General features: G+C 43.7%; 1 protein-coding gene across 1 annotated transcript in view; it reads right to left on the bottom strand.

Annotated features, from left to right (window-relative positions):
• LOC311225225 (occludin) overlaps nucleotides 1-14,302 on the bottom strand; it is a gene marked incomplete at its 3' end in the record, with an annotated part of 74,865 nt that overhangs the window by 39,656 nt on the left and 20,907 nt on the right. The window contains exons 3-4 of the mRNA XM_084310437.1: nucleotides 10,812-11,006; nucleotides 9,601-9,768 (exon numbers count right to left, since the gene is read on the bottom strand). Coding sequence (XP_084166563.1) covers nucleotides 9,601-9,768; nucleotides 10,812-11,006 — 363 coding nt within the window. The remainder of the gene's footprint in view (nucleotides 1-9,600; nucleotides 9,769-10,811; nucleotides 11,007-14,302) is intronic.

Here is a 14,302-nt window from a genome sequence, read left to right as displayed (position 1 = left end):
TAGTAATATCTTTAAACTGAGACTTGATTGCTGACTTGACCAGCTGACTTGATTAAGACATTTTAAGTAATTTAGTAATATCTTTAAACTGAGACTTGATTGCTGACTTGACCAGCTGACTTGATTAAGGGGCGTGTTTAAAGCGGCCATTTTGTTTCCTTAAGTGACCCATTAAGGGCCAGGTGTTAGAAAGCACTAATTAGTGATAGGGATTTAAAGGCCTGCTGGCTTAGCGTCAGCGAAGCGTCGAGAAACGAAGAGGGACAAAGAGGAGTTTTCCTGGAGTTCTCTGCAGAGGGATCCAGGGATCCACCCAGTGCTAAGTACATCATAATCCTATCTTACACTCCACTCTGAAAAATCTCCCTTTCCCTCCCACTCTGCTATTTCTCTACTTCCTCCCTGCCACTCTTGACACCACAATGTGTCTCATATCCACAATCTGCTCCCCCAGAACAGACTCAACCCACCCACGGCAGTTTGCTAGCAACCCGGCTAATCTATCCTACCCTCCTACAGCCACTAATACACCTGTCACAGTACAGGGAGGCCTATGGAATTGTCAATCAGCAGTCAAGAAAGCTGACTTCATTACTGCCTACGCCCATAGTCAAAATCTGCAGCTCCTGGCTCTAACTGAGACCTGGATAACCCCCAATAACTCATCAACACCTGCAGCATTATCTACAAACTATAACTTCACTCACACACCTCGACCTTCCAGGCGGGGTGGAGGCACTGGCCTCATGACATCTCCTTCATGGACTACAAACGTAACACCCCTCCCAGCACTGTCACTCTCCTCTTTTGAATATCATGCAGTATCTGTCTCTAATCCTTTCAATCTCACCATTGTTACACTCTACCGCCCTCCAGGTCCGCTCGATCACTTCACAGATGAGCTGGACATGCTTCTAAGCTCCTTACCGGAAGATGGTACCCCTCTCCTTCTATTGGGCGACTTCAACCTGCCTGACTCATCTCAGTCAGTCATAGTAGTCTCCCTCCTACAATCATTTGACCTGACTCCCACTGCCATGCCTCCCACCCACAAAGCAGGCAACTCCTTGGATCTCATATTTTCACGTAACTCCAGCATCATTAACACCACGGTAACTCCCCTACATGTATCTGACCATTCCTTCATATCCTTCTCACTAACTCTCATGCTTAACCGAAAGGTCTTCACCCCAACTCAAACCGTCTCACTCAGACGCAACCTGCCCTCCCTATCCCCCTCCACCCTCTCCTCTGACATACTATCCACTCTACCTTTGAGTGACACCTTCTCTGCTCTCTCCACAGAGATGGCAACCTCCACCCTCCTCTCAGCCCTTGCAACCTCCTTCGACAAGCTCTGTCCCCTCGTTGAGAAACCTGCCCGCCGTTCCCCACCCAGTCCATGGCTGACAGATCCAGTGAGAGAACAAAGACAGGTCCTGAGAGCAGCTGAAAGGAAGTATAGAAAGTCACGCCTCACTGCTGACATCGACACATATCACAACCTCTTGTTAACATTCTCCAAAACCATTACTAATGCCAAAGCTTCTTTCTTTCACCATAGGATCGAGGCCTCTGCCAAGAATCTTCGCAAACTGCATGCTACCATGTCCTCCCTCCTCACTCCCCCCCCACCCCCCCCTCCCTCATCTTTCTCTGCCGAAGACTTTGCGATCTTCTTTGAGGAAAAAGTGGAGAACATCCGCAGCTCCTTCTCCCAACCCCCACCCATTCCAAATGCTGAATCGAGAACCTCATCCTTCACTCTGTCATCTTTCTCTCCCATTACAGAAGCCGAGACCCTGACACTGGTAACGTCGAACCGTCCGACTACATGCCAGCTGGACCGGCTACCTTCCCCACTCCTCCAGTCCATAGCACCAGACATCCTCCCATTCCTAACTGCAACCATCAACTCCTCACTCAACTCGGGGGTGGTCCCCACCTCCCTAAAACAAGCCAGAGTCACGCCCCTCATAAAAAAACCATCCCTGAACCCTACCGTCATAGGCAACTACCGTCCTGTCTCTCTTCTCTCCTTCCTTTCTAAAACACTTGAACGTGCTGTATCCAACCAACTTACTGCTTATCTCTTACAGAATGACCTCCTAGACCCTAATCAGTCAGGCTTCAGGACTGGTCACTCCACAGAGACAGCCCTCATTGCGGTCACAGAGGCACTTCACTTAGCAAAAGCGAAAGGCCTCTCCTCTGTCCTGATTCTCCTAGATCTATCTGCAGCCTTCGACACAGTCAACCACCAGATCCTCCTCGCGGCCCTCGCAGGAATGGGAGTGGCTGGCTCTGCGCTGACATGGTTGTCATCATACCTCAATGACCGCTCCTACCAAGTGTCATGGAGAGGGACCCTGTCGGCCACCCGCCCCCTGCGGACGGGTGTCCCCCAGGGCTCGGTTTTAGGACCCCTTCTCTTCTCCCTCTACACTAAATCACTGGGTAACATTATCACGTCTCATGGCTTCTCCTACCACTGTTATGCCGACGATACTCAACTCTTCCTCTCCTTCCCTCCCTCAGATATCCACGTCTCTGAGCGGATCTCGGCCTGTCTGTCCGACATCTCCGCCTGGATGACGACCAACCACCTCAAACTGAACCTAAGCAAAACAGAATTGCTCCACCTGCCGGCCAAATCCTCCCCCCTGACCGACCTTTCCATCACAGTCGAGAATGCAGCTGTGACCGCGTCCCCGACCGCCAAGAACCTTGGTGTTGTCCTCGACGACCAGTTGAACTTCTCTGCTCACATCGCAGCGACAACCAGAACCTGCCGATTCCTCCTGAGCAACGTCAGAAGGATACGCCCCTTCCTGACAAAAGAAGCCACCCAACTCCTCGTCCAATCAACAGTCATCTCCCGCCTCGACTACTGCAACGCACTGCTCGCTGGCCTCCCGGCCACTGCCACTAAGCCTCTTCAACTCATTCAGAACGCAGCGGCCCGCCTGATCTCAAACCTACCGAAGTCGGCCCATGTCACCCCACTTCTTAGGGACCTGCACTGGCTCCCCATTGCTGCACGAATCCGCTTCAAGGCCCTTGACCTAGCATACCGTGCGGCAAAGGGAACTGCTCCCGCCTACCTCCGGTCAATGGTCTCTAACTACACACCCTCAAGACCCCTACGCTCTGCATCTTCTGGCCGCCTCAGACCTACTCCTATCCAAGCTCCGGGAGGGTCATCAAAGAGAAGTCGCCTATTCTCAGTCCTTGCCCCACAATGGTGGAATGAACTACCCACCCCAGTTAGGACAGCCGAAACACGTCCAATCTTTCGCCGTCGACTAAAGACTCACTTCTTCAACCATTATCTGAATAAAAAAAAAAAAAAAAAAAATCTAACCCTAACTAACCATACTGTCATGCACTTGTCCTAATAAACTAACCTACACTGTAGCACTCAACACTTTGATGAACATTGTTACTCAGCTGATAGAGTTGTGCTCTTCCTGATGGCTTGTCGTACAGAACTTGTAAGTCGCTTTGGATAAAAGCGTCAGCTAAATGACTAAATGTAAATGTAAATGTAAAAAGCAACAATAACTCCCGTTGGACTTTGGATTTTGTGACTCTGCAGACGTTTTACAGGCACCTCCAGCTGTATAACACACTACAGACAAGGAGAAAACACCCAGAGGAACAATATGCCTTTACCTTGCCCAATAAATCATTTACATTACGTACAAAATCATTTGCTTAAAGGAACATGACAACATTTTGGTAAATTAGCTTACCGTCTTCTCCAGAGAGAGAGACAATAAGCTAGATACCAGTTTCCTCTCTGTGCGTTCAGTAGAAAGCTATCTGGCTGCATGTTAGCCTAGCTTAGCACAATGAATGGAAGCGGTCATGACCGGTTAGCCTAGGCATTGTCCAACTAACAACTCTCCCGAAGGCTAACCGGTCATGTCCGCTTCCATTCATTGAGCTAAGCTAGGCTAACATGCAGCCAGATAGCTTTATACTGAACGCACAGAGAGGAAACCGGTATCTAGCTTCTTGTCTCTCTCTCTCTGGAGAAGCTAATTTACCAAAATGTTGGCGTGTTCTTTTAATTCATGTAACTGATTAAGCGTTCAGTACTCTCCATTAGCAAAATCGGTAATAACTCAGCAGAGCCAAGAAACGCAGCTACGCACAGCCTCTCCCTGGCAGCTGCCTTTAGTCATTTAGCAGCAGCTGACACGTTTATCCAAAGCAACTTACATGTTTTGTACAACAGGTCAGCAGGAAGGGTACTCTTTCAGCTGAGTAACAATGTTCATCAAACAGTGTTGAACTTGGGTCTACTACAGTCTTGAGTGCATAGTAGTAAAGAAGACATATTAGCATAGTAGGTAGTAATATAGGCAAGGAAGATTACTTAGTAGCAAAGTGCATGATAGTAAAAGACAGTACAAAGGTTATTATTTATATATATTATTTTTTTCAGATACTGATTAAAGTGTGTTTTTAGTCAACAGCGGAAAATTGGGTGGGTTTCGGCTCCTAACTGTGGTGGGAAGTTCGTTCTATCATTGTGGAGCGAGGGCCGAGAATAGCCTGCTTCTCTTTGATGAGCCCCCCAGAGCTCGTGCAGCTCAGTCTATAGAGTGAACGTGGTTCTCTGTGGCCAGTGAGACAGCAAGATACGACTGTGCAGCTCATCCCAAGATGCCGTAAAACCGCAGTAATAAAACACAATATAATAAAAAAAAAAAAGCAGCAAAACGTCATCTAATCATACCAGTTTGTTCCTCCTGTCATCCATCGACCTTTCTTGGACTAGACAGAGGAACAACTCAAAGCAAACTCTCTTAGCTTCACATGGCCCTGATGTGCTCTACTCGTAAAAAAGGCGAAACAGCGCCTCTATCACCTGAGACAATTAAGGAAGTACAAAGTATCGGGGAACATCACTCAGCAGAGCGTACTACGGGTATTGCACTACCACCCCTGCAGGACTTATACAACAGGAGGTGCCAATCCAGAGCCTGCAGAATAATGAAAGATCCCCACCACCCCAACAACAGCATGTTCAAGCTGCTGCGGTCAGGCAAGCGCCTCCGCATACACGCAGCAAGAACAGAGAGACGGCTTTCACACTAGCCATTCGGGGTCGAATCAGAGCGCGATCGCACCAAAAAAGGGTGTGATCGTCCCTGATGAGAACGCTCCCCCGCGTCCCCGGGGACGCTGATTCGCTCCAAACCTGGACCGCTGGAATAGGTGGTCTCGGGTGCGAACCAGCGTCCCCGACTACGGAGCGGGGGGCGTGGTGTGCAAGCTTGTACCAAAACACGGAAGAGGCTTGCTGTATCAACTTGCTGACACACACGTCATTACTGTAATGCTTTCATGCTTATAATATATATATATTTTTTTAAAGATGTTTTTTTTACAAACCGCTTGAATGATAGCCACGTTAATAATGCTTGTAATAAACCAAACCGTTTGTAAATCCGTCAATATTTCAGCGAGTTATGAGCATTTTTGTCTGTGCAGATCACTCACCCTCACTCAAGGCTGACTGGGGCAAGATGGCGGCGGTTCAGCGACGCTGGTGACTCCGCCTTAAGCTATCTAGTGTTCTATATATATCTATGAATGCAGCAGTCAACGCAGCAGGAAAACTGGGTCGTCGTGGTCATGTTTGTATCCTTAGTTAGAGACCATTATTTACCGGTAGAGAAAATAACAGATCTGTAATATGTGTGTAATATGTATGTGCTGATGATGGTCTGAGAACCGAAAAGTTTACTCTTGTCACCTCTTTCTTTCTTTCACTTTCTGTCACCGTGTAAATTAATGTTGTATTTTTTTTCATCTGAAGATCCTCTTTTGAGATGTTGGTAGCGTGTGGGACCTTTCTTTATACGGTCCATTTGTAATATAGCTGTTAATGACCCTAACCTTACCTGACCTCTATGACCTCATCCTATTCAGTGTCTCCTTGATAACTCCTCTTCAACCACAAAGTACCCAGCGTGAATTTGCAATTGCGGCAACCTTTTTGCAATAGGCCACTCCCGTTGTCACGCCCCCTTTTAGCCAGTTGGCGTGAGCGCACACACACTTCATCTCCATGCCCAACGTCAGCCTCCTAGGGTGGAAACTGTGGCCGCTAAAGGGTGGGGAAATATTTGTGGACGGACCGAGTACCGACCGACTCGAGTGACCTATAGAGCTGCTGGTCATAACTTCTTGTTATGAGTCATCGTCATACAATAAAACATGCCTCTTTCGACATGAGTTGGGTCAAGTAACCAATCAACCGGGTTTCTTTCAAGATACAATCCTGTACGGCTGGCGTAAACCATCTGGGTGGCCACTCTCCTGCCAGCTGGTTAATGATCACTCAGAGTGAAACCAGCTAGCGGAGCGTGAACAAACAGCCTGCTATCAGCCCTAAACCTCAGCAACGTGACCAAGACCAGAGTGGACCGTCTGCATGCTGTAAACTAACTGAGACAGGTCACTCACCACTAAACTAATCAGCTGGACGATTATAGAAACCATTATCTAGACTGGGTCGTCTGCTTGAAGTTCACCCAATTATTTCTGGAGGTGTTTTATTATTTGCTGGTTTTGTTTTTGTTTTCAAAGTTTCCATCGTCCACCTGTGCGGATTGAAGTTACTGTAAGACAACATTGAATGGTAATTGAGAGCGTGAGGAGGACAGAGGTAAGACAGATAGTGATGTGGATAGCAAAGGGGCGTCACATGACCTCTGACCAGTAGTTAACACCTAATAAAACACACTGCTCACGGCTCCCCATACATACACAACTTAAATGGGCAGAGTTGGTGCTTACACACACACACACACACACACACACACACACATACAACACACACACATACATACATTAAGTATATCAACACATACACAAACACACATACATACATACATACATACATACATACATACATACATACATACATACATACATACATACATACATACATACATACATACATACATACATACATACATACATACATACATACATACATACATACATACATACATACAGTATCAACACAGACACACACACACACACATACATACATACATACATACATACATACATACATACATACATACATACATACATACATTAAGTATATCAACACATACACAAACACACATACATACATACATACATACATACATACATACATACATACATACATACATACATACATACATACATACATACATACATACAGTATCAACACAGACACACACACACACACATACATACATACAGTATATCAACACATACACACACATACACACATACATACATACATACATACATACATACATACATACATACAATGAATGGAAGCGGTCATGACCGGTTAGCCTAGGCATTGTCCAACTAACAACTCTCCCGAAGGCTAACCGGTCATGTCCGCTTCCATTCATACAGTATCAACACAGACACACACACACACACATACATACATACATACATACATACATACATACATACATACATACATACATACATACATTAAGTATATCAACACATACACAAACACACATACATACATACATACATACATACATACATACATACATACATACATACATACATACATACATACATACAGTATCAACACAGACACACACACACACACATACATACATACAGTATATCAACACATACACACACATACACACATACATACATACATACATACATACATACATACATACATACAATGAATGGAAGCGGTCATGACCGGTTAGCCTAGGCATTGTCCAACTAACAACTCTCCCGAAGGCTAACCGGTCATGTCCGCTTCCATTCATTGAGCTAAGCTAGGCTAACATGCAGCCAGATAGCTTTATACTGAACGCACAGAGAGGAAACCGGTATCTAGCTTCTTGTCTCTCTCTCTCTGGAGAAGCTAATTTACCAAAATGTTGGCGTGTTCTTTTAATTCATGTAACTGATTAAGCGTTCAGTACTCTCCATTAGCAAAATCGGTAATAACTCAGCAGAGCCAAGAAACGCAGCTACGCACAGCCTCTCCCTGGCAGCTGCCTTTAGTCATTTAGCAGCAGCTGACACGTTTATCCAAAGCAACTTACATGTTTTGTACAACAGGTCAGCAGGAAGGGTACTCTTTCAGCTGAGTAACAATGTTCATCAAACAGTGTTGAACTTGGGTCTACTACAGTCTTGAGTGCATAGTAGTAAAGAAGACATATTAGCATAGTAGGTAGTAATATAGGCAAGGAAGATTACTTAGTAGCAAAGTGCATGATAGTAAAAGACAGTACAAAGGTTATTATTTATATATATAATTTTTTTCAGATACTGATTGAAGTGTGTTTTTAGTCAACAGCGGAAAATTGGGTGGGTTTCGGCTCCTAACTGTGGTGGGAAGTTCGTTCTATCATTGTGGAGCGAGGGCCGAGAATAGCCTGCTTCTCTTTGATGAGCCCCCCAGAGCTCGTGCAGCTCAGTCTATAGAGTGAACGTGGTTCTCTGTGGCCAGTGAGACAGCAAGATACGACTGTGCAGCTCATCCCAAGATGCCGTAAAACCGCAGTAATAAAACACAATCTAATAAAAAAAAAAAAGCAGCAAAACGTCATCTAATCATACCAGTTTGTTCCTCCTGTCATCCATCGACCTTTCTTGGACTAGACAGAGGAACAACTCAAAGCAAACTCTCTTAGCTTCACATGGCCCTGATGTGCTCTACTCGTAAAAAAGGCGGATTTTGGGCAGATAAAAATATACAGCAACAACTGGACAATACCCACAAAAACGATATTTATGTTGTTGACATTCAAGTGTGACATCATCGCCTACGGCAGCTTACACGCTCAAAACGCAAACCGTAAACAAAACCCAGAGCGCACCAAGACTGCAGTGTGTGTACGCAAACTAGAGGGGGGAGAGGGAGGGGGAAGTTCGCACCCAAGGACGGAGCGAGGACGGAGCGGAGCACCCGCTCCTAATGAGAAAGCCCCCTTAGGCTCAGCTTCTTCCCCCAGGCCATCAGAACATTGAACACTGATCTCTCCACACACAAGCACACATGAACACACACATACACACACCACACATTCTGCACTCGCTCACACACAAATGCACCACAGGTCACTTTAAACACATAAGAAAAGGACACTTTAAAGGAAGGAGAAAAAAAAGGTCACTTTAAGGAAAGAACTGTTGTGGTTCTTGTATAGTATAGTTTGTAATAGCAAGTATATCAAGAAGATAGATACCAATTGCCTGTCTGTGCATTCGATAGAAAGCTATCTGGCTGAAAGCTAGCCAAGCTGAGCACAAATTAATGGAAGCAGATACGGACCAGCTAGCCTAGCTGTTGGCCAAAAACACCTCTCCTGGAGTATTAAGCTAGGCTAGTGGTTCATATCCGCTTCCATTAATTTGTGCTAAGCTAGGCTAGCTTGCAGCTGGACAGATTACTAAACACACAGAGAGGAAATTGGTATCTATCCTCTTATCTGACTCTGGAGAAGATGATAAGCGCATTTCCCATAATGTTGGTGTGTTCCTTTAAGGGAGGGAAATGCCCACTATACCATACTGTCAGCCATGTCTTACCCAGTCCTCTACGTCTCTGCCCTCTGGGACTTGCCCAGCAACCAGGGGTGGTTCCCAGTGGATGTTGGGTTTCCCGTAGCGCCAGATCTTGCCGCGCGTCTTGTGTGCAAAGAAAGCAGCAACACCCAGGGCGATGACGACCAAGAACCCACACATCATGGCAACTCCCTGCAAAAGCCAGATCACATCAGCAACAGATACTGGACCGCATTCATGTACTACAGCAAAGTACTGTTTCATGTTGTAAACTGTTTCAATGCTTCACAATAACATAGATAAGCTCAGATAACACACACTCTGACTCATGACAAATACAGTACTGTATGTTAGTATACGTCTATTCTGCTCATCTACATTTGAGATAGCATTTGTCACACTGAAAGCATACTCTGATATGTTGTCTGATGTGTTAGGTGGTTGTTTGTTCTCCAACAGATACGTGTCACATTTTATCGTTCGTACGACAAATGTAGAACCCCCCCCCAAAAAGAAAAAGACTAAATGTTCCTATAGATAGATAGATAGATAGATAGATAGATAGATAGATAGATAGATAGATAGATAGATAGATAGATAGATAGATAGATAGATAGATAGATAGATAGATAGATAGATAGATAGATAGATAGATAGATAGATAGATAGATAGATAGATAGATAGATAGATAGATAGATAGATAGATAGATAGATAGATAGATAGATAGATAGATAGATAGATAGATAGATAGATAGATAGATAGATAGATAGATAGATAGATAGATAGATAGATAGATAGATAGATAGATAGATAGATAGATAGATAGATAGATAGATAGATAGATAGATAGATAGATAGATAGATAGATAGATAGATAGATAGATAGATAGATAGATAGATAGATAGATAGATAGATAGATAGATAGATAGATAGATAGATAGATAGATAGATAGATAGATAGATAGATAGATAGATAGATAGATAGATAGATAGATAGATAGATAGATAGATAGATAGATAGATAGATAGATAGATAGATAGATAGATAGATAGATAGATAGATAGATAGATAGATAGATAGATAGATAGATAGATAGATAGATAGATAGATAGATAGATAGATAGATAGATAGATAGATAGATAGATAGATAGATAGATAGATAGATAGATAGATAGATAGATAGACAGACATCACAGCAGAAACATGACATCATCACACAGTAACCGCACCTCCTGTGGGTCTACGAAGCAGTAGTGGTAGAGGTACTGGTTGTACATGGGGAAGCCTCCCACTCCGCCCATCTGGGAGTAGCTGGTGGTCTGGTACAGGTTCTGGCACATCATCAGCATGGGGTTGTACATCATACTGGAGGAGCTCTGGGCCATGGGGTTCACCCCCACGATGTAGACAATGTTTATGATGCCCTGTGAGAACAGAGTCGTTCCACTTTCAGGACCTCTGTTTGATATTCATGTGTTCAAATGTATGTATTTCTAGATAATATGTAGCGTTGTGTATAATATATCTTAATATATGGCCTCCCCTCGTTCAGCTGCAAGGGAATCTCTGGTGAATTGGGGGGAGTCGGCAGTCCATTCAACATTCTCACATTCTTTCACACAAGTAAATCTAAGGGCAAATGCAACTCAGTTTAAAGCTACAATGTAGGGCTGTCATAAATACTTCGAAGCTTCTTTCGATGGGCATGGGATTCTAATATGAACAAAAAAAATCGATGATTAAAAAAAAAAATATATATATATATATATATATGTAGGCCACTAGGCCTATATATGATTTTTTTTTTCTTTTTTTGCTAAATCAACTCTGCCTCTCTTTGTTAATTACAACAAGCAATGCTGTTTGTTATTTAAGATGAGGTCGGACTTGGCACTGACAGATTTGTGTTCATTGTGCTGCTTTTATAAAGCCTCAAATGATGGCTTACAATATTTCATGAAAGCAAAGTGTTTCGTTTGTCTAAGATTTAAAAAGGTTTAAACTTTACAGCACTGACAAAGTTGAACAAAGTGCTGTACAAGTCCCACAACATAAAATATTTAAAAAATTTAAAAGAATTTCTTTTTATTTAAAAATATTTTTTTTCCGAAGCTTCGAATTAAAATCGAATCTCGGCCCCGAAGCTTCGAATTCCAAAAAAATAATCGAAGGTCAGCCCTACTACAATGTGTAAAATCTTTGATCGCAGATATTTGTGCTCCAAAACATCTGACTCAGTCTCCCCTCTCTTAGTTAGGCCTTTCACACCGGCAGGGCTCCGTGCCGGTGCCGGTTCCCGAACCTAATCTTGAACCGGCCGGCGTGTTCACACCAGAAATGATTGGTTCAGAACGTGAAAAGTCTGTGCTCAGTTGGAACCGAGAAATTGTTGGTTTTTCCTTGCGAACCAGTGGGCGTGTCATATTGTAGGCTATCAAGACAAGTGAAAATGGCGAACAGCAGAGGTTCGGCATTGCACTCAATCGATCCATTCAACAGGAAGCGATTTGTGACTGATCTCAAAATGAGATTAGATTCAAATGTATTGTTATTATACAGCACAAGTACAATACACCATCCAAGTGTGTGTGAGTGGATAAATAAATGCTCCAGAAATAATTATGTGTGGAGAAAGGTTTAGTGAGGCAGCCTCAGCATGAGTGCACACTAGGGCTGACCTTAAATTTTTTTTTTGGAATTCGAAGCTTCGGGCCGAGATTCGATTTTAATTCGAAGCTTCGAAATAAAAAATAAAAGATATTTTTTTTATAAAAATTAATTTTTTTTGTTTTTATGTTGTGGGACTTGTACAGCACTTTGTCAGTGCTGTAAAGTTTAAACCTTTTTAAATCTTAGACAAACTAAACACTTTGCTTTCATGAAACATTGTAAGCCGTCATTTGAGGCTTTATAAAAGCAGCACAATGAACACAAATCTGTCAGTGCCGAGTCCGACCTCATCTTAAATAACAAACAGCATTGCTGCATTAACAAAGAGAGGCAGAGTTGATTTTGCAAAAAAAAAAAATATATATATTCATTTTTTTATTTATTTATTTATTTTTATTTTTCATATTCGAATCCCATGCCCATCGAACGAAGCTTCGAAGTATTTAAGACAGCCCTAGTGCACACACACAAACACACACACACACGTACTGTATACGTGCAAAATGAATGGTTCCAGAAAAGTAGGCTTCTATTATTCTAATTACTTGTTTTATTGGGTATCATAGTAGTAAGTCCTACTGTAGAACATGACATATTAGCATGACATTGAATTAATGCCAATTTACTGAACGACTATGCAAAAGTGTAAACTATGGATTAGTCAGTCACAGTCAATGTCGGACCCTTTAGCTCAACTGGTTAGTGCGGCTGCCTGTGGATCCCAGGTTCAAATCTCTCGCTTACACAACTTTTTATTTTCTTTCATTAATTTATGTATTTCTTTTTTTATCCACTTTTTCTCCTTATTTTTTCAATTTTTCTCCCATCCCAATTTCGTATTGCCAATTCTCCCCTCCCCTGTCTTGAACGTTGCTAGACTATGCCCCCCACTGGTCGGCACTCGGTTGTAGTGAGGATAGAAGCCTTGCATCACGTGTCCCCTCCGGTACACAAGGAGGCAGCCCGTCGCATCTTTTCACCAGACAGCGCGGACTCTCAGTGGCGAGGAGTAACGCGTGGGAGGCTCACGCTGGCCCCAATACTTCCTGTCTCTGCTGTGCAGGCGGCACCCACCCGACCTGTAGGAGTCGCTGTCCACAACGTCCAATCCCCACCCATCGACTTCCACCCGCTGGCTCTGCCAAATGAGCCAGTACGATGGCCGGCCCAAGTCGAAGGCAATGCTGAGACTGGGATTCGATACCGGAGTCTCTTGCATTGGTGACGAGCGCAATCTCCGCTACGCCACCCAGCCGCCTCATTTATGCATTTATTTATTTATGGAGCATTTATTTATCCACTCTGGTTGGATGGTGTATTGTACTTGTGCTGTATAATGACAATACATAATCAAATCTCATTTTGAGATCGCTACCTGTTGAGTGGATCAGCATGGTGCAAATGCAATGCCGAACCTTTGAAGCTGTTTTGCACACGGCACATTTTGCCACTGTTGTGTTCCTATGGTTGTGTTTACTTCCGCCTGAGTAACGCCCCCCATTGATGACGGAGGATGGTGGAACGTTGGTTCTGCTTAAATAGGTGTAAAAACGCGGGCTGGTTCGCCAGAAAGCACCAAGGTTCAGAGGCTCCAGAACGGAGGTGGAGCTTGAACCGGAGCCCTGCCGGTGTGAAAGCGCCCTGGGTGAGTTTAATTTACCAGTGTAGTAGCCGTGCAGAGATATTGCATTCTAAAGTTTCACAGCAAGGCTCCAACCAGTCAGTGGAGCTCAAGGGGAATTTCGTTGGACCCAGCACAACATTTAGAGCTTATTTAGTGATTAATCTAAATGGTCCTCATTGCCAACTGTGTTGAATGAGAGCTGCATAGATTATGTGCTTATTTCAATGAAATTCCCATTGAGGGAATTGGCTGGTTTGAAGGGGCGAGCCTTCAATCAATCAATCAATCAGATTTATTTATATACCACATTTAACATGACACGTGTCAACCAAAGTGCTGTACAGAGGGTAGATACAAATAGATACATATTGACAACAATCACACTCCGTTTTATGGGAGGGCACACAGGCAAACACATACTGTAGG

Source organism: Notolepis coatsorum (assembly GCF_963971535.1).
Source record: "Notolepis coatsorum genome assembly, chromosome: 3".
Classification (NCBI taxonomy): domain Eukaryota; kingdom Metazoa; phylum Chordata; class Actinopteri; order Aulopiformes; family Paralepididae; genus Notolepis; species Notolepis coatsorum.
The sequence above is the reverse complement of the archived record's forward strand: the minus strand, read 5'-3'. Positions and strand labels throughout refer to the sequence as shown.